At 55.0% G+C, this 19,408-nt stretch overlaps 1 protein-coding gene across 2 annotated transcripts in view; it reads left to right on the top strand.

The window, feature by feature from the left end:
* Nucleotides 1-18,209, top strand: part of SEZ6L (seizure related 6 homolog like) — a 43,534-nt gene extending 25,325 nt beyond the window's left edge. The window contains exons 2-17 of one of the 2 annotated variants that reach the window (XM_058037022.1): nt 932-1,636; nt 2,246-2,379; nt 6,558-6,750; nt 7,221-7,406; nt 8,122-8,287; nt 8,999-9,165; nt 10,138-10,332; nt 10,417-10,555; nt 13,159-13,355; nt 14,387-14,581; nt 15,134-15,325; nt 15,526-15,720; nt 16,008-16,040; nt 16,162-16,276; nt 16,399-16,501; nt 16,750-18,209. In XM_058037022.1, the coding sequence (XP_057893005.1) occupies nt 932-1,636; nt 2,246-2,379; nt 6,558-6,750; nt 7,221-7,406; nt 8,122-8,287; nt 8,999-9,165; nt 10,138-10,332; nt 10,417-10,555; nt 13,159-13,355; nt 14,387-14,581; nt 15,134-15,325; nt 15,526-15,720; nt 16,008-16,040; nt 16,162-16,276; nt 16,399-16,501; nt 16,750-16,779 (2,945 nt within the window). In that variant the 3' untranslated portion in view covers nt 16,780-18,209. The remainder of the gene's footprint in view (nt 1-931; nt 1,637-2,245; nt 2,380-6,557; nt 6,751-7,220; nt 7,407-8,121; nt 8,288-8,998; nt 9,166-10,137; nt 10,333-10,416; nt 10,556-13,158; nt 13,356-14,386; nt 14,582-15,133; nt 15,326-15,525; nt 15,721-16,007; nt 16,041-16,161; nt 16,277-16,398; nt 16,502-16,749) is intronic. The other variant, XM_058037023.1, reaches the window with a different exon arrangement.
* The last annotated feature ends 1,199 nt before the right edge of the window (nt 18,210-19,408 follow it).

Below are 19,408 nucleotides of genomic sequence, written 5' to 3' on the forward strand. Positions count from 1 at the left end.
CCCTTTGCACAGGCTGCTTGTGCCCTCCCTCGTTCCCCCTGGGCAGTGGCACCCACAGTGTCTCTGTGTTTCAGGATTCACACTCAAAAGCTCCATTTTTTCCCCTCCTTTTCATTCCAGTCCTACCTTAATTAGCGGAATTTGAAGCAGAAAACATCAAGTTAAATGCAACCCAAGAGTTGTGCTTTTGTTTAAAGTTACTGCTGAGGTGAGCCCAGATTTATCTGGAGTCTGCTTGGAAAGGAAACCCTGACTGTTGCTCCAGGCTCCATCCCATGGAGAGCTGGTGCTGTGGTGGCCACATGTCCTGGCTGCCACCACAGGCGTGTCACAGCAGCTGGAGCTGCTTTAGGGCTCAGTTGTTCAGGGAAGGAGAGCAGCGATGGGGCTGGGGGTTTGCAGACCCCCTGTGCCCACAGAGGGACAGACACCCTTCATCCCATGGGCTCCAAACCCTCCCAGGGGACATGAGGGGGCTGGAATTATGGTCTTTAAGTAGCGTGCATTAAGTGCTTTCCCTGGCAACTGCTGTTTCCATGGAAAGCGTTGACTCTCGGGCGCTCCGAGCTCTTTGCGGCGTCTCACAGAGCTCACGGTGAATTCCAGCCCATGGATCGCAGCCCGGTCACCCCACGGCAGGGGATAAATCTGTATTTGTGCAAGTACCCCCTGGCCAGAGCTGTGCTGGGTGGCTTCGGTCATTGGCTATTTCCTGCCCATCCCTGTTCCCATAAATGTTGGGTTGGGTTTGCCCAACACGGCGGTGCCTGGAGGTGGGTGTGTTGTGCCGTGGGGGCTGCTCGTTCCTTCTTTGGGAAGTGGTGGGTGTTCCTGCAGCATCCCAGGGGGCTGATTTCACACCAGCAGCACACAAAATATCTAATTTCATGCCCAGCTTTGCCCAAGTCCCACTTCTCCCTGTTTCTTGCAGACAGCGGATCGGGGGCAGCGCTGGTGCCGGCCAGTCCGGACCCTCTGGCTGTGGATGAACCCCTGGAGAAGATGGGCGGTGGACCTGCAGAGCTGGGGCACAGCACTGGTTTGACTGGTGGAGCTGAGGATTTTGGGCATGCTGTGGGCCCAGATCCTGGAGCTGGAGAGCAGGGGCAGGGCACTGCCCTCAACCTCCTGCCAGCCCCAGAGGAGACCACACCACTCCTGCCTACGGCCGCCGCTGCCCCCAGACCTGATGCCAAACAAACTTCCCCCGTTAAGAAAAAGCCACCAGCTCTGAAGCAAGTGAACACGGGAAGGAAGCACCCGAGGCTGAAGCCCACCCCGGCAGGGCCCCCTGGGACTGCCTCCCCAGCCAGCCCACGGAGCTCCAGGCTGCCCACGGCCGCCCCAGGGCTGCGGGTGCCAGCAGAGGACACAGAGCAGAGCCCCCCCGAGCTGCCCTGGGCGGAGCAGGCCACCACCAGCCACCCCACGCTGCAGATCTCCCCTTCCAGCCTGCCCCCAGCCCTCCCTGACAGCACAGGGGATGCTGAAGAGGCTCCCACCGTGGCTCCAGCTGGTGTTATCCCCACCAAGGGTGTGGAGAGGGATGTGCACGCCTCTGTGCCAGAGGAGAGCCAGGAAACCACCACGTCCACCATTGTCACCACCACTGTCACCACCACAGAGCCCACCCCAGGTGAGCTGAACGTGGGCATGGGGCTGTGGCACTGGTGGGGAGCACAGCACAACTGTGTTCAGGCAACCCTTCCCAAAATCAGGCTACTGCTCAAGTTTGGGGGGTGCCTAAAATCTTCTGCTCTTCATTCACTTTGTGATTGGAAGGATGAAATACTTGTCCTTGCTGGGAGACCTGGGAGAAGGCTTCAGGAAGAGCTTAGACCTCATTCTAGTTCCTAAAGAGACTTCAAGAGGGCTGGAGAGGGAATTTAGACAAGACATAGAGTGTCAGGAAAGGGGGAATGGCTTCCCACTACCAGAGGGAAGGGTTAGATGGGATTTTGGGGAGAAATTCTTCCCTATACGGGTGGGGAGGCCCTGGCAGAGAGCCAGAGAAGCTGTGGCTGCCCCTGGATCCCTGGAAGCATCCAAGGCCAGGTTGGATGGAGCTTGGAGCAATCTGGTTTAGTGGAAGGTGTCCCTGCCCATGGCAGGGGTTGGGCTTTAATGTCCCTTCCAACCCAAACCACTCGGTGACTCTGTAACTCCATGGGATCACTGACAGGGCCGGGATTGCGGGGTGTGGGAGTGAAATGCCCTCGGTGTGACCCTGTTTGTGTCCCCTCAGTGCTCTGCAGCATGAGCTTCCACGACCCTGAGGGCTACATTGACTCCACGGATTATCCCCCCCTGCCCCTGCACGGGTACCTGCAGTGCACCTACAACGTCACCGTCTACACCGGCTACGGTGTCGAGCTCCAGGTGAGCCCTGCCCTGGGTGTCCCCTGCCCTGGGTGTCCTCTGCCCCGGGTGTGCCCTGCCTTGGGTGTCCTCTGCCCTGTGTGTCCCCTGCCTTGGCTGTCCCCACAGCCAGACCCACTGGGTATTGTATTTGTTGCCCCCAGATGAAGGAAGGAAGGATAAATCTGCCTCCACGTTCTCAGAAGGCAAATTTATTATTTTATGATGCTATTAATTAGTAATAATTATTATTATCAATTATTAATTAATATTAAGTAAAGATATTATAATAATTAATATTAATTAATGATATTAATATATGCATTTTATTTAAAATATCAAACTATACTATACTATACTAAAGAATCCCGAAAGGATATTTACACAATGCTAAAAAGATAATAATGAAAACTCCTGACTCTCTCCAGAGTCTCGACAGAGCTTGGCCCCAGTTGGCCAATAAGTTAAAACAATTCACATCAGAAACCCAATGAAACAATCACCTGCTGGATAAATGTTACAGACATATTTTATGGAAAATCCTTTTGTTAGGATCTTTTCTCCTGAGAAGCTGAGAAACTTCAGCTTCTCCATGTTTTGCTGCTTTGGAATGCGATTTGGAGAATTGTTTACCCAGCTTGTGAAATTATTTTTACTTGATGACCAATGATAATCATCTTTGTTGAGGCTGTGAGCAGTCACAAGATTTTATTATCATTCCATTCCTTTCTATTCCTTTCAAGGCTTCTGATGAAATCCTTTCTTCTATTCTTTTAGTATAGTTTTAATATATAATTTTCTTTTAATATAATATATATCATAAAATAATATGAAACATGGAGTCAAGATTTTTGTCTCTTCCCTCATCCTAGGACCCCTGCAAACACCACTACAGACAAACAATCTCCAACCAAATTCCAAAGCAGCAAAACACTGGAGAAGCAAAAGAGATAAGAACTGTTTTCCTTTTCCTCTGAGGCTTCTCAGCTTCTCAAGGGAAAAATCCTGGGCAAAGGGATTTTTGAATAGAATGTGAATACCACAACTGGTCACTGCAGCAAATGATGCCAAGCCTTGGGCACCTCTGCCCTGGGCATATTCACCTGATAAAATATCCCTTTCTGGGGAAAAAATAGATCTTTTTTCTGAGGCTTTGTAATAAATGAACTCAATGAGGGAGCTGGAACATCCTGAATGTCAGCGATGATCAAACTCTGTAAATGTCACGCAATTAATTTAACCAAGAGGCGCTGGCAGCAGGTTGTTAAGAGGCACTGGGTGGGATGGGGGCACCAGCTCCCTGCCCTCTGCACCCCCCATTGTCAGGGAGGGCTTTGGGTGGCTCTGAAGGTGCAGGATGCCCAGGAGGGCAACCCAGGTTCCTTCTCTGGCTGGGGCAGGTGCCCAGTAAATGCCCACCCACCAGAGCAGGGGGTCTCACCAAGCTGATGTGAATATTGCACCATCAGCTCCCCCCAAAACGAGCATCCCTCAGCCTGGTGAGGCTGCAAGCAGGGCTGGGGACTCTGCCCACTCCAAACCCCGTCCAGGTGAAACCAGCCCAGGGTCTCCATGCTGTTTGCAATCTTTTCTTCTCGTGATTTCCCCATGTCACCATTTGCATCTAATTTAAATCCCCGCACTTTGTGTAATTAAAAGTGTGCATTAAGAGGAGCAGGAGCTCCAGCGGGGTTGTCCCTGCTGTCCCCATGGTGGGCACAGGCAGGGGCTGGCCCCAAGGCCACCGTGGCTGCCAGACCTGGTGGGAATGTTGCCCTGGGAGCAGCAGTGGTGCAGGCTGAGCATTGGGAGTCTGAGCAGCTCAGCCACTTCTCCACGGCAGTGGAAAAGTAACTGGACCCAGCAACTGTCTCCTCAGATCCACAGGGTGCTAAAGAGAGGCTGCTCTGCTGTAAATTCGCCTCTGTCCGTAATCCATCAGGCGACACCACTCCTGACCTCGCTCTGTTGCGAGCTGAGGTTTTAATGGAGCATAAAATTGGCCTCTCCACCCCCCCCCCCCCAAGCTTTGCATTTTGCTTTGCCGATGCTTTGGAGCGTTGCAGACAAATTAAATCACAACAGCAGGTCGGGGCTGGTGGAGCATGGCCTCATCTGCAGCTGGCAGTGCCCTGTGCTGCAGGAGGTGAATTCCAAAGGGAAGGCACTGGATAACCCGGGGTGTGGGGTGTGGGGTCCCATCAGAGGGGTTTGGATTGGATTCCCAGCTCCGGTAGCTGCCTCTTACCCTGGGGGTCTCATTAAAGGCTCTGCAGGAGCAGAGAGAAGCCCCTGGGACAGGAATGGGACAGCCTGGTGGTGGCAGAAATGCCTGTGGCACTCCAAAACTGCTCCTGCAGGCACCGGGAGCAGTGCAGGAGGACACAGGGACACTTCTTTTGGAGCCAGACCCTCACTCACTGCAGGGAGGACACAAAGCCTGGATGTCAGGCACGGTCTGGGAAAGGCTGTGTGAGAGCTCAGGGTCCCTGCTCAGCTCACTGCCCCTCTCTGCACCCCTCTCAGCATTCCAGGGAGAGCTGTGTCCCTGCCTGTGCCACGACAGCCCTGGGAGCTGGGAGCAGCCAGCTCTCCTTGGTGAAATGATATTTATTTTTAAAATTCTTGAATCTTCTTGGCAGGAGATAGAATTTCCCTGAAGAGGTTTTTTTTCCCAGTGGGTGAGCCAGGCTGGCAGCCTGACTGGAGGATCCCTGCTGCCTTCCCAAGGCTCTGGAGGAGCTGCTGTGGGTGCAGGCAGTGATTGAAGTCAGAGCCCGTGCTCCCAGCCCCTGGCAGGAGCTCGCACATATGGTCCCTCTCGCAGGGCTGACGCTCCCTGGCACGGGGCCACGGCAGAGTCTGCACTCCCTGCTCACTCCAGGCTCCTCTGGGAATGCCAGCCTGGTGCTGGCACAGGGAATGGCACTTGTGACACCCTGCTCCCCTGGTTCCACTGAGGTGGAACTGAGTGTGTGTGTGTGTGACACCCAGCACCGATCCCCAGCTTCCTCCCTTCTGCAGGGCTGTGCCTGCTCCAGCTGCTCCCCTGAATCCCCTTCACAATTTCCCAGAGAGTTTTGGCTCTGTGTCACCAGCTCTGGAAGGACCCAGCTGGGGAACAGGTTTGGCTTCAAGCAGAACAAAATCTGTTAGAAACACCTTGGAAAAAATCTTTGCAGGGATCCAGACCCAGCTGGAGAAGCAGAGCTCTGTCTCAGTGGGAGCTGGGGAAATTGCTGGCATCATATGGAGCCCACTTGGATCCCTGGACTCCAAATAATTCACCCAAATAACACTTAATCAATGCCATTTATTATTAATCAGATCTGAGCCATCCCACCAGCCACAGTGTGTGCTGGCCATGCTGGTGGGGGGCACGTTTTGGGGACAATGTCTAGAAAAGAAGAAATGACCCAGGGCAGGCTGGGGGTCAGAGTTGCACATGGCCTGTGCTCCAGAAAATGCTTTTCCCTTCCAGGACCCAGCTGGAAAAATAAGGCAAAATCAGCTCCTTTTGGATTGAAACATGAGCTGGGATGAACCCAGGCATGCTCTGAACTGGGCTGGGATGAACCCAGGCATGCTCTGAACCAGACTGGGGATGTTAATCCAGCTTTGCAGCCAGGAACGAGCTTTTCCAGGGATTTCCTTCAGGAGCAGGCTCAGGATGCTGAGGCTGGGGGTGGTTCCATGCAGTGCCCTTGGAGCAGGGCACATCCCAGCCCCGTGTGCCAGGGGGAGGTGGGCACGGCGGTGACAGCAGCCACAAATCCCTGCAGTCACAACATCGTCGGGAGCGCTCCCAATCACGGCTGGGCTGGTGCTAAATATAGAGCCCGGGGCCTCACACACTCAGGGAAACAAACGGTCTGATGAGCATCTTTCTGCTGAAATATGAGCCCATTTATTAAGCTAAATGGACGTGAAATGTAAATGTGAGGTTACTGCTCAGTTATTTCCAAATAATAATTAAAGCCTTCTGGAACTGCTCATTAGATGCACTTGCTGTGTGGCTCCCCGAGCACTCCTCAGTGGGGTGAGGGATCCTGGGGAGGTTTCCTGGTGCACGGGGTGGGTGGTGAGCACCAAAGCCTGAGGAATGCCCTGGTTTTGTGGCAGCACTGTGCTGGTGGGATGCTCTGGGTGTGTGTGATGGGCTGGGATGTGACCCTGGGGTCCCCACTCTGTTCCCGCAGGTGAAGAGCGTGAACCTCTCAGATGGGGAGGTGCTGTCCATCCGTGGCGTGGACGGCGATGCCCTGGTGGTCTTGGCCAACCAGACCCTTCTGGTGGAGGGCCAGGTGATCCGCAGCCCCACCAACACCATCTCCGTCTACTTCCGCACCTTCCAGGACGACGTGGTGGGGACCTTCCAGCTCCACTACCAGGGTGGGTAATGGAGGGGGTTTGGGGTCAGTCCCGCTTGGCTGCAGGGTCAAATCAGCGGGCTGTGCCCCCACAGACCAGCCACGCTCCTGTTTCACCCTCTGCCCGTGGGCGTTGTGTCCTGGGCAGAGGGCTCAGTGTGCCCTGATGTCCCCAACCCCAGTGCTGGCTGTGCCCCTCACACTCATCTTGCCCCGTTTCTGTCCCCATGCAGCAGCTCCTCCTGCACACACTCACACTGCCAGTCTATTTTTTACCTCGAAGAGCTTTAAAAAATAAATGAGTTCCAGCAAATTATTTTTAAAATAGAAACTGGGTCTGGGCAGGAGCAGTAACAGGTGGGGAAGCGGCGGCACTGGGGGGTTGGTGGTGCTCTGTCGCTGCTCTGTGTGACACGTGGGCACATCCAGCACGTCCCCACGGGGTGGCTGGGAGCAGCTGAGCCCTGAGCTCCCAATGTGTGCCTGTTCCAGTGTTTATGCTGAGCTGCAACTTCCCACGGAGGCCTGACTTCGGGGATGTGACGGTGATGGATCTGCACTCGGGTGGCATCGCTCACTTCCACTGCCACCTGGGCTACGAGCTGCAGGGCCCCCGCATGCTGACCTGCATCAACGCTTCCCGGCCACACTGGAGCAGCCCCGAGCCCATCTGCTCAGGTACTGCACATCCCAGCCCCGTGCTGGGAAACTGCGCCCCACTGAGGGAAACACGAGCCCCTGTCTTTGCCTCATGAGATGAATGTGGTCCTGGGATGTACCAGTGATATTTTTGCCTGATGTCCAGGAGAAATGATGAGGAGGACTCCATCTTATCAGAAGGCTAATTGATTACTTTATTATACTGTATTGTATTACATTGCATCTAAACTGAATCTGCTAAGCACTCAACTGCACTCCCCTGCACAGCATCTCGTGACTGTCAGCTCACAGTCCCAACACACACACCTGGATCCAATTGGTCAGTGAATCAAAACACTCACACCAGAATCCAATTATCAATTCCCTTCAGGTGAATAATCTTCCACAATGCTTCCCACTTGTGAACAACATAGGAGCAGCAAATGAGATAAGAATTGTTTTTCCTTTCTCTGAGGTTCAGAGAATGTGAAAGCCAGAAATGTTCTTGGGAAGAATTGTGCCTGTCTTTTCCCTGTGAAGAGAAATGTGGCGACAGGGAGGGGGTGAGGGCAATGCCTCAGGTGGTCAGGCAGCAACAGCAGAATCTGTCCCCTCGTTGCGCAGCAAAGTGAAGGGAAATTAAGATTTTGTATCTGTGTGTGAGTATAAATATGTACAGACAGAGCAAAGCAGAGCCCAGGCAAGAGGTTTGTGCCCTGGGAGCACAAATGCCACGTGCCATGCTGTGTTGCAGCTCCCTGTGGAGGGACAGTGCACAATGCCACCATCGGCCGCGTGCTGTCCCCCAGCTACAGCGGGAACCAGTCTGGCAGCATGTACTGCGTCTGGGCCATCGGCGCCCCCCCGGGACAGAAGCTGCACCTGCACTTTGAGAAGCTCCTGCTGACTGAGAAGGACAGGTGAGGCTCTAGGAGCTGTTTCCTCACATCCCTGGGACTGCAGAGAGATCCCAGGGGGCTTCGTCTGCATGGGGTGAGAAGCAGAGCCTATTGCTGGGCACTAAATATAGAAAAAAATTGAATTATTTGGCTTGGGAAAGCCCTCTGAGATCACTGGGTTCAATTGTCCCCCAGCACTGCTAAGGCCACCACTAAACCATGTCTCCACATTAACACAGCTGTTAAACCCCTCCAGGGATGGGAACTCCACCACTGCCCCTGGCTGCCTGTTTCAATGCTTATCAGCCCTTTTGGGAAGGAAATTTTCCCTGATATTCTTGATATCCAATCTAAACCTTCTCTGACACAAGCCATTTCCTCTCATCCTATTCCCTGGGAGCACAGCCTGACCCCTTCAGGCTGTCCCCTTCTGTCAGGGAGTTGTGCAGAGCCACAAGGTCCCCCTGAGCCTCCTTTTCTCCAACCAGAGCCCCTTTCCAGCTGCTCCTGATGGTCCAGCCCCATCCCCAGCTCTATTCCCATCCCTGAACGCACTCCAGCCTCTCCACGGTCAGGTTCTCACGCGGACAGCCTCTTTCGGAGAGAAAACCCCAAAATACACCAAAACCTGGGAGCCCCCAGTTTATCCCAGCTGCTCCAGCTTCCCCCGCGTCGTGCCCGGGTGGGACTGAAGGTCACCGTGCTTGTGTCCCACGGCCCTTGTCCCCGCAGGATGGTGGTGTACAGCGGGGACACCAACCGCTCAGCCGTGCTCTACGACTCGCTGCGCGCCGACAGCGTCCCCTTCGAGGGGGTCATCAGCGACGGCTCCTCCATCCGGATCGACTTCCTCGCCGAGGAGCCTGCGGCCGCCACCGCCTTCAACATCCGCTTCGAAGGTGCTGTGTCCCCGTGCCGGGCCCCAGCGTGGTGCCTGGCTCAGCCAGAGTGGGGCAAATCCGGTGTTTCGGGGTCTCCCTGGCTCCAGCTGTGGGTTGTGGTGGTGTTCACAGGGGTTTTAGGATGAGGGAAGAGATGAGAATGTTGACTCCGTGTTTCAGAAGGCTGATTTATTATAATAAATATATATATTTATTTTTATATATTTACATATATAATATATAATATATAATATAAAATATATAATATATATTTATTATATATAATATATAATATGTAATGTATAATATATAATATATATTTATTATATATAATAAATACAAATATATATAAATATATATTTCTATTATATATTTATTATAAATATATTATATATAGCGTATAGTAAATTATCTATTATATATTATACTTTATAATATATATAATATATATTATATAATATATAATATATATATAATATATATATTATATATATTATATATATTATATATTACAATAAATATTATAAATTAGAAAGCTGAATTATTTTATTATATATATATTATTTTATTATATATAATATATTATAACTATACTAAAAGAATAGAAGAAAGGATTTCATCAGAAGGCTAGCTAAGAATAGAAAAGGAATGATAACAAAGGCTTGTGACTGACCGATACAGTCTGGACAGATGGACTGTGATTGGCCATTAATTAGAAACAACCACATGAGAGCAATCACAGATGCACCTGTTGCATTCCACAGCAGCAGATAATCATTGGTTACATTTTGTTCCTGAGGCCTGTGTGGCTCAGAATGGGTAAATATTGTTGTTAATCCTAATTGCCTGTAGAACATTCCCTAGAAGAGGCCATTCGTGCAGGTGGGGACACAGGGCTCAGGTTCTCATGGGGACACCAGCAGGGCCTGGGGAAGCTCAGCGAGAAGGGAGCAGCTCCGTGTCCCTAGAGCTAACAGGGGTCTCTTCCAGCCTTTGAGCGGGGCCACTGCTACGAGCCCTACATCCAGAACGGGAACTTCACCACCTCTGACCCCACCTACAACCTGGGCACCACCGTGGAGTTCACCTGCGACCCCGGGCACTCCCTGGAGCAGGGCCCCCCAGTCATCGAGTGCATCAACATGCGGGACCCCTACTGGAACGACACGGAGCCGCTGTGCCGAGGTCAGCCCTGCCCCTGGGCACTGCCGGGTGTGGGGTGACTCCCCTGGGTCCCCGCTGAGCCCTGACACCCCTTTGTCCCCACAGCCACGTGTGGAGGGGAGCTGACTGCTGTGGCCGGGGTGATCCTGTCCCCCAACTGGCCCGAGCCCTACACGGAGGGGGAGGATTGCATCTGGAGGATCCATGTGGGCGAGGAGAAGAGGCTCTTCCTGGACATCCAGCTGTGAGTAGCCCAGGGGCTCGGTGTCTGGCTCTGCCCCAGATGTGCTCGTCTCATTCTGCTGCAGGGTCCTGCTCTGCTCACGTCCACCGTGGAATCACAGGATCCCAGAACAGTTTGGGTGGGAGGGACCTTAGAGCTGATCTCCCATGGGCAGGGACACCTCCCACCATCCCAGGTTCCTCCAAGCCCCTTCCAACCCGGCCTTGGACAGTTCCAGTGATGGGGCTGTTAGTGTTCAGAAACACATAATCACAAAAATGATTATGTCGGTGCTTTGTATTAAGAGCTCTGGGAATCAGGGGCATTTTCCACCCAAGTCTGACTCCGACTATACATTCAAGATGAATATGATTTTATATTCTATCATTACATAACTTTCATGTTAATTATTAAATTTATATTGTTCTATTGTATACATAGATTTCAGCCAAGCATAGCCCCCCTTAAATTTCCAACATAGTTTCTCATGATTCTTCTTACGATTGTATAATAATTATATTTAATTACTAAACAATCATCACATCTAACAATTATATCATTTATCATACTGCTTACGCAGGTGCAGCGATCTGGGAAAACACAAAGCCTAACATTTTCAGAGTCTATCTTTAACATTTTCCAGGGCTCCACTATCAGGGCAGCCACAGCATATCCAGGCAATCTGTGCTAGGGCCTCACCACCCTCACAGGGATATGCCCTGTTCTCCCCCTCAGAGCTTCCATAATCCCCTTTGATGCACTTGGCACCCTGGGCAGGACTGAGTGGTGCTCCCTGAGTTCAAAGCACCATTACACAACCCATAGCAGCCGTGAATTGCTGCTCCAACAGCTTTGGAATTCTCCACAGGGAGCACTGGCACAACAGCACGTGGCCATGTGTTTCTGGAGTGACACCCAGCACGTCAGGAGCTGGGTCATGCAGGGTTAGGAGAGCCTGGAGGCATCCATGGGATGGAAACAGCTCAATCTTTGGGCTGAACGTGAAATACAGGCACCAAGGGAGCAGAGCCACTCAGCAAGCCAGGCTGAACATGCTGGGGTCAGAGGGGAACGGGATCCAATGCCAGGCTGAGAGTTCTTGGCATGGTAATGCTGCTGCTGCAGCAGGAGCCTCCTTTGATGCTATTTTGGGTTTTCAAGAGGAGGACGTGTTTCAAGTAGAGGCTTAGAGTCATAAAGATTTTAAAGCTCCCCATAAAATCCCAAGTGGGAGCTCCCAGCACACCTCTCCCAGCTCTGTGGGTGCTGGGGCTGAGCAGAACTGCAGGCCAAGTGATTTGAAGTCATCAGGCATAAATGTCACCGAGAAAATCGTGTTTGACAGAAAGCAGAGATTTACTACAAATGTCAGCTTGCCATGGGGATTAGCTGGGCTCCCTCCAAGAACATTCCTAATAAAACGTTCGGGGGATCAGCTCAGGCATCTCCTGTGTGGCTGGGAGCATCCCCAGAGAAGGGGAGGAGATTTGTCCTTGTCCCAGTCCCTCCCGTGTCACTGCTCCCAGCCCTGGGGAGCCTCGCTGGGGCAGACAGGGCAGGACAGCCAGGAGGGTAGGGGTGTCACTGCCCACCTTGGGGTGATGTGATCGTTCACCCACTCTGCCAGCCCCGGGCACCCAGAGAACCATCTCGACACCACAGCTGTGTCCCCTGGCGTGTGCATCCATCCCCGCCTTGGAGAGGAGGGAGAGCTGCGAGCCCCCCACCCTTTTGCTCCAGAGCAGCCGCATTCCCGGGGTGGATGGAGGCTGCAGCCATCCCTGCCCGGTGTCCCCGGCTGTCCCCGCCATCCGCGGGCCGCCACTGCGCTCTGGTGGCCGCGGGGACAAGCGCGGCTCTTGTGGAGCGGCGCTTCCAGGTGCGGGGTCCCGGGAGCCGGAGGGACTGAGGTGACCCGGAGAGACGGAGGTGACCGGGCTGTCCCTTGAGCCCCCCACTGCTGTGTCCTGTCTGGGGCTCCCTGCACACGCTGCTCTCTAACTCGCGGGTTGCTGTTGATGATTGCTGCCCTGAGATGTGCAGGATGTCTCTGCTTCGGCCCGCGCGGCTGAAGAACGAGTCTGGACTCTTCACTTTTCAGTCTTGAGGTTGTTTATTCATTCTTATCTATAAAATTTTCTTTCTGTCCAGTCGAGATCTGCTCACCAGGGCAGCCACAGGCACTCTGGTCCTCTTATACTACAAACTACGTACAACATATTTACACTTAATTCCCAATACCTATCACGCATGTTAGACAGTGCACTTCTACTCTAAACCAATTCCAAAGTGCCAACATCACTGCAGAAAATGGAGAACAAGAAGAAGAAGGAGAAAGGCTGGACATGCCCAGATTCCTTCATCTTGTCCCCATAACCCCCATACCAAAAATCCTAAAATCGACATTTTCACCCTGTGACAATTTTATTATTACACCATTCAAACCTCTGTGACTTTCAGGTCCTCATACAAAGCTGGTAACTTGCTCCAAGGGCCAAAATCAAATCCGCAGGTGTTTTGGGCTGCATGCCAGGGTCTCCGAGTCCCCCAGTGGGGTCCTTGGCAACTCTGGACACCCAGAGGGATGCACTGAGTTCTGACATCTAACCAAACTCTCCTCTCAGCCTGAACATCACCAACAGCGACATCCTCACCATCTATGACGGGGATGAGCTCTCCTCCCGCATCCTGGGGCAGTACGTGGGCAGCAGTGGCCCCCAGAAGCTCTACTCCTCCAGCCCCGACCTCACCATCCAGTTCCACTCGGACCCTGCTGGGCTCATCTTTGGGAAAGGGCAAGGATTCATCATGAACTACATAGGTATGGGGAGCAGGGTGCTGGTGTGAGGATGTGACACACAGCCAGCTCAGAATGTCCAGGTGCAGGGGCTGGAAGCAGGGAGAGTCACTGTGGCACCAGCACCCCCTTCTTATCCCACCCTGGGCCTTCTGCAGGACCCCCAGGCCTCTGTGTCAGTCACTTCTGGGGTGTCCCTGTATGTATCCCCTCCTCCAGGCTGGCAGCAAGGCAGGTTTGGTCCCTGTTAGCTCTGGGGGGAAGAAATTGCTGGAAACAGGGATGAAGGATTCCCACAGACATACTGTCAGGCAGGGGTGGTCACTGAAGGCAGACCCTGGGTGGGCTCCTGAGGTGGATGTCCCCATCTCTGTGCTCCAGGCCAGCTCCTGGAGACATCTGTTCCATTGTCCTTCGGGGCAGCTGTGCCTGCCAGGCTGGGCCTGTGGGTGCCCACGCCATGGACAAGGGCTGTGAGGGGCATTCCATCCCCATGGCTGCCTCTCCCCCACCCTGCTCCCCGTGCCAGGCTCCTCCAGGCACGTTTTCCTTGCACTGCTGACAGCCCTGGCTACGACAAACAGAGCGAGCTGCAATGCAGAGCACCCAGAGGCTGCAGGGCCCTCCTCGGTGCTCTGCAACACACGGGGATGGGGAGGGGAGGGCACAACCCCTCACTGGGAAAACCAGCCTGGGGGAAGCAAGAAATAAATCCTCCTGTGAGCAAACCAGCTGTGCTGTGACCGTGGTGCTGGCCTCTCTCCTGCACCCACAGCTGGAGCTGAGCCTGGTGCTCCCAGGTTATCCTGACCCCATTTTCACCAGCCCAGCCCTCTCTCTGCCTGCAGGGTCAGGGCTGGGGAGGCTGCAAAGAGCCCCTGTCCCCCACAGCTGCCCTTCCCTGTGCCCAGGGGATGCTGCCTGCAGTCCAGCTGTGCCGTTTGTGGGGCTGTGGGGAGGGACAGGATCTTGGGAAGAGCTGTGTGTCCAGCTGGGGTGGCTCTGGGAGGGCTGTGCCAGGGGTCCTGCTCAGCCACAATCCCTCTTGGCTGCAGAGGTGTCCCGCAACGACTCCTGCTCGGACCTGCCCGAGATCCAGAATGGCTGGAAGACCACATCACACACAGAGCTGGTGAGAGGGGCCAAGATCACCTACCAGTGTGACCCGGGCTATGACATCGTGGGCAGTGACACCCTCACCTGCCAGTGGGACCTCAGCTGGAGCAGTGACCCCCCCTTCTGTGAAAAGAGTAAGTGCCCACAGGAAGGGGCTGCTGTCCCTGTCCCGCACCCTGTGACAGTGCTGGTCCCACTCTGAGGGGCTCCCAGCTGCAAGGGGTTCCGCTCCAAGGGGCTCCAAGCTCCGAGGTGCCCCCAGCTCTGAGGGGCCCCCAGCTCCAAGATGCTCCCAGCTCTGAGGAGCTCCCAGTTCTGAGGGTCTCCTGCTCCAAGGGGCTCCAAGCTCCAAGGGGCTCCAAGCTCCAAGGGGCTCCTGCTCTGAGGGTCTCCCAGCTCTGAGGGGCCCCCAGCTCCAAGATGCTCCCAGCTCTGAGGAGCTCCTGCTCCAAGGGGGGCTCCCAGCTCCAAGGTTTTCCCAGCTCTGAGGTGCTCCCAGCTCCAAGGGGCTCCTAGCTCTGAGGGGCTCCCAGCTCTGAGGGCCTTCTAGCTCTGAGGGGCCCCCAGTTCCAAGGTGCCCCCAGCTCTGAGGAGCTCCTGCTGCAAGGTGTTCCTGCTCAAATGTGCTCCCAGCTCCAAGGGGCCCCAGGTCCAAGGTGCTCCCCTCAGCCCTGCTCTCTCCCCAGTCATGTACTGCACGGACCCAGGGGAGGTGGAGCACTCCACCCGCCTCATCTCGGACCCGGTGCTGCTGGTGGGCACCACCATCCAGTACACCTGCAACCCTGGCTTCGTGCTGGAGGGCAGCTCCCTGCTCACCTGCTACAGCCGCGAGACCGGCACTCCCATCTGGACCTCACGGCTCCCGCACTGTGTCTGTAAGTCTGGGTGCTCTCTCCTGCTCCCCCTCAGCCCAGCTTCTCTCTGAGGATTTGGGTAGCACTTTCCTGCAGCCGGGGGATGGTGCAGATCCTTTCCTCTGGAAGCAGAGGGAAGTGAGAGCTTGTGTGCTTCCTCACTGCCCCCAGGCTCCTCCTGTCCCTCGGGCTCACCCTGGATGTGTTTCATTCCCTTTCAGCTGAGGAGTCGCTGGCCTGTGATAACCCAGGGCTGCCAGAAAATGGGTACCAAATTCTGTACAAGCGCCTCTACCTGCCAGGAGAGTCCCTGACCTTCATGTGCTATGAGGGCTTTGAGCTGATGGGGGAGGTGACCATCAAATGCATCCTGGGCCAGCCATCCCACTGGAGCGGCCCCCTGCCCATCTGCAAAGGTAACAGGGAAGGGGAGGGGGGCAAGGGGACAGCCAACACCTCTGTCCCTAACCTGGGACAGCCCAGGGACTCAGACTCAGCTGGGAGCTGAACTCAGCTGAGCTGGAACTTCTCTGGGTCTGGGCTCTGCTCAGTCCTGGCCACATCTTGCATCACTGGGAGTTCACAGCATGGTTTGGGACCAAACGGGGTGGGAGATGCCAGGTTTGGGTTTCCCAGCAGGCAACAGCTGCCAGCACCCAGCCAAACCCAGCTACAGACCAGTAACTCTCCATCTCTCTTCCAGTGAACCAAGACAGCTTTGAACACGCTCTGGAAGGTGAGTGACGTGGGTTTCCTGGAGGCACAGCATCCTGGTGGAACCTGGGAGGAGGGGGAGAGGCAGAGAGGGAATCACCCGGTGCCTGCAAATGCCACCACAATAGATCTTGTCCTTTCAGTAGCAGAAGCTGCTGCAGAGACGTCGCTCGAGGGGGGAAACATGGCCCTGGCCATCTTCATCCCGGTGCTGATCATCTCCCTGCTGCTGGGAGGAGCGTACATCTATCTCACCAGGTGGGGCTGCAGGGGCTGGCACACAGCATCGCCCTCCCAGCCACACTGCCCGGGGCGCTGGGAGGAGCTGGGATGGAGGGATGCGGTTCTGGAATCCCCAGTGACCCCTCCTCTCCCCGCAGGTGTCGGTACTACTCCAGCCTCCGCCTGCCCCTCATGTACTCCCACCCCTACAGCCAGATCACGGTAGAAACGGAGTTTGACAACCCGATTTATGAGACAGGGGTGAGTCCTGCCCTGCCTGTGCTCCCTGGGGATATTCCTGAGGGGATTGGGTGGCTGGGCAGCCATGGATGAGTCCAGCCAGGCTCTGTGGGAACAATGGGATGGGAGGCACAGGGGGCTGTGGGGTCCTGGCTGCCAGGGCATCACTGGGAACAAAACAACACCCAGGATCTCTCTTGCTGCCTGGGAATGGGGAGACGATCCTGAAATGCAGCTGCTGCCCTCAACTGGCTTTTCCTTGCTTGCAGGAAACACGAGAATACGAGGTTTCGATATAAGGACAGTGGTAAGAGAGTCTCCAGCAGCGAACTTAATGTGCTCTCATAGAACTTCCTCAGTAACTAATCCAGAGACCACGTGGAGTTTGGTTGGACCCCCGGACCTGCTGTTGTCTTTCCTTTTGCCTCTCTATTGAAGATTTTACTGTTTTCTTCACTGTATTTATTCTATTTAAACTGCGATAGGTGTGCTGCCCAGCCCTGGGCACAGGCAGCAGCTGGAGCCGGGGCAGAGCTGGGTCCTGGTGAGGCCAGGGGGGCACCACGGGGGCACTGCTGTGTCCCCTTCCATGGCAGAATGCCCCCCTCCATGGCGGAGCGTCCCTCGGCACTGCCCACACAGACGCAGGGGGATTTTTTGCGGTTCTGATGTTGTTAAAAATTAAAGATGTCTCCATTGCAAGAGCCTGCGGTTGATTGCTGGGAGCTGAGGTAGCGCAGGGTCCCCCCCAGGGTCCCACCTGCAGCTCCTGAGGGGCTCAGGGGGCACTGGCCCAGGGACTGTCCTCGCTGCAGGGCTCAGGGACAGCCTGGCACACACGAGGTACGTGCTGCTTTCTTTTCCCACTTCGCTTTGGATGTGGAGAGGCAGCCAGCCAGGATCTGGGGTGATGCTCTGTGGAGAAGCACCAACCTGTGGAGAGTGCCACCCTGCCGCTGGGAGCAATGGAAGTCACCCTGGAAGCCACCTTGGAGTGAGCAGAGCTCCCAGCTTGTGTTCCTCTGCTCTGTGCCCGTTGTTCCTCTCCAGCAGCACTTCCCATCACCCTGCCAGGATCACCCCGACCCGGCCAAGGGTGGCTCTGTGCCCCTGGCAGCATCTCAGGGTAAGCAGGATGGGCTGGGCTCCCTGGCTCCTGCTGCAGGAGGGGCCCTGGCGGGCTGTGCTGTGCAGGGGATGAAGGTGGAGCTGTTGGGGAGGAGAGGCAGCTGGGATATGTGGAGGCTTCAGCACAGGAGTGCTGTGGGGAGCAGAACAGACAGAAATCGCCCTCAGCCCCACCCTCACCATCACTCCCTTACTGCATCACCCCTGCCAGAGCCACACAGCAGTGGGGACACAGACCCCAAAGGGCCACCACTGTCCCTGCTGTGTCCCAGCCAGCCCCTGGGAGGGCAGTGAAGCCACCACCACGTCCTTGGCTGCTGGTGTCCTTCTTTTGTCCTTGTAGAACAATGGCGAGCGCAGGAGGCCGGGGGAGCTCGGGGTGGTTTGGTTGGTGCAGCTCTGCAGTGTACAGCTGGGCTTTAGGGGTTTTCCTTTCAAAACAACGAATGTGTGTTTGTAATTTGTAACGGTTAAAAAGGAAAAAAAAAAAAAAAAAAAAGAGGAAAAAAAAAATTGTGCCAAAAAAAAATGTATGAAGCATTTCATTTCCCTTCATACATGTCTGTTTTTATAAGAACAATGTGAAAATTGCTGGGATTAAATATTTTTGAACATGATCAAGTAGTTCCGTGGGAAGATCTAGCGTTCAGTATAACCTTGATAACAATTGTTCTGTATTTTTAAATGTCTGAAATCAGTTTGCAGATGCTCTGGCCGCAGGCAGGGCAGGGTGAGGGCTGGGTACACTGCATGCCCTGCTGTGGGATGGTGGCCCAAAGCCACTGGCTTGGCTCTGAGTGCCAGGTCCTGCCCTGGTGCAGCCCCACAGTGGCCCCTGCTCCCGTGGGATGGAGGTATCTGAGCCCTGCTGGGGCATGAGGTGACCTGGCACAGCCCTGGGGACATCTCCCCTCTCTGGGTCACCCCACAGCATTGCCCCTTGCCATGCCAGGCCAGCCCAGTGATGTCTCACAGAGTGGGTGGGGGGCTGGGTGCTGCCCTGAGGCGCCGGGAGTCCACTGGAGACCCTTGGCTCTGTCACAGAGGACATGCAGAAAGTTTTGGGGAGCCCTGGTAGCCCAACCCCATTGGGCAGGGGGTCTGTGGGGACTCATTCTGCCTGTGCCCTGCTCACCCCTTGGCCGCCCAACAACCTGTGGCTATCACCTGGCAGCTGCCCCACCTGCCCCTGGTGTGCACAGGGCTGCATCCCACACGGAGCAGGCAGGCACAGCTTGGGAGAATCCCGGGGCTGGGTGGGAAAAGTCCCCCCCCTGCTCCCTGGGAGCTGAGCTGCTCCGGTGGGGGAAGAAACGGGCCCCTGCGAGGTTTTCCTCCAGCATCAGGTGTGGGCAGGGCAAGGTCCTGCTCAGGGGAGCCTGAGCACGGCCCTGCCAGCTCAGCGAGCGTGGTGGCAGCACGGTGACTGTCACCTCGCCAAGGAGCAGCGCCACCCCAGCTGGAGCAGCATTCCCTGATGCCAGCAGCCCCAAGTGTCCCTGGCAGCGGGGAGGGACGGGGATGCTCAGCCCATACCCCGGGGAATGCCCGGCCGAGGAAACCCGGGGGCTCCCATCTGTCCCTGCCCCTCCGCACCCACAACAATGCAGCAGCGCTGCCCTCCCCGGGCGTGCTTTTAGCCAAGGTTACGCTGTGACATCGATAATGGCTTTGCTCAGCAGCTGCCAGGCTAATGCACAGGGGGCGAGGGAGCCAAGGCTCTGATGCAGAGCATTCCTGGGGGAGGGAGATTGGGTTATTTTTGGACGGAGATTGCAAGAGAATTAAAATGAAGGGAAA

This window comes from Melospiza georgiana, chromosome 18, assembly GCF_028018845.1.
Source record: "Melospiza georgiana isolate bMelGeo1 chromosome 18, bMelGeo1.pri, whole genome shotgun sequence".
Lineage (NCBI taxonomy): Eukaryota > Metazoa > Chordata > Aves > Passeriformes > Passerellidae > Melospiza > Melospiza georgiana.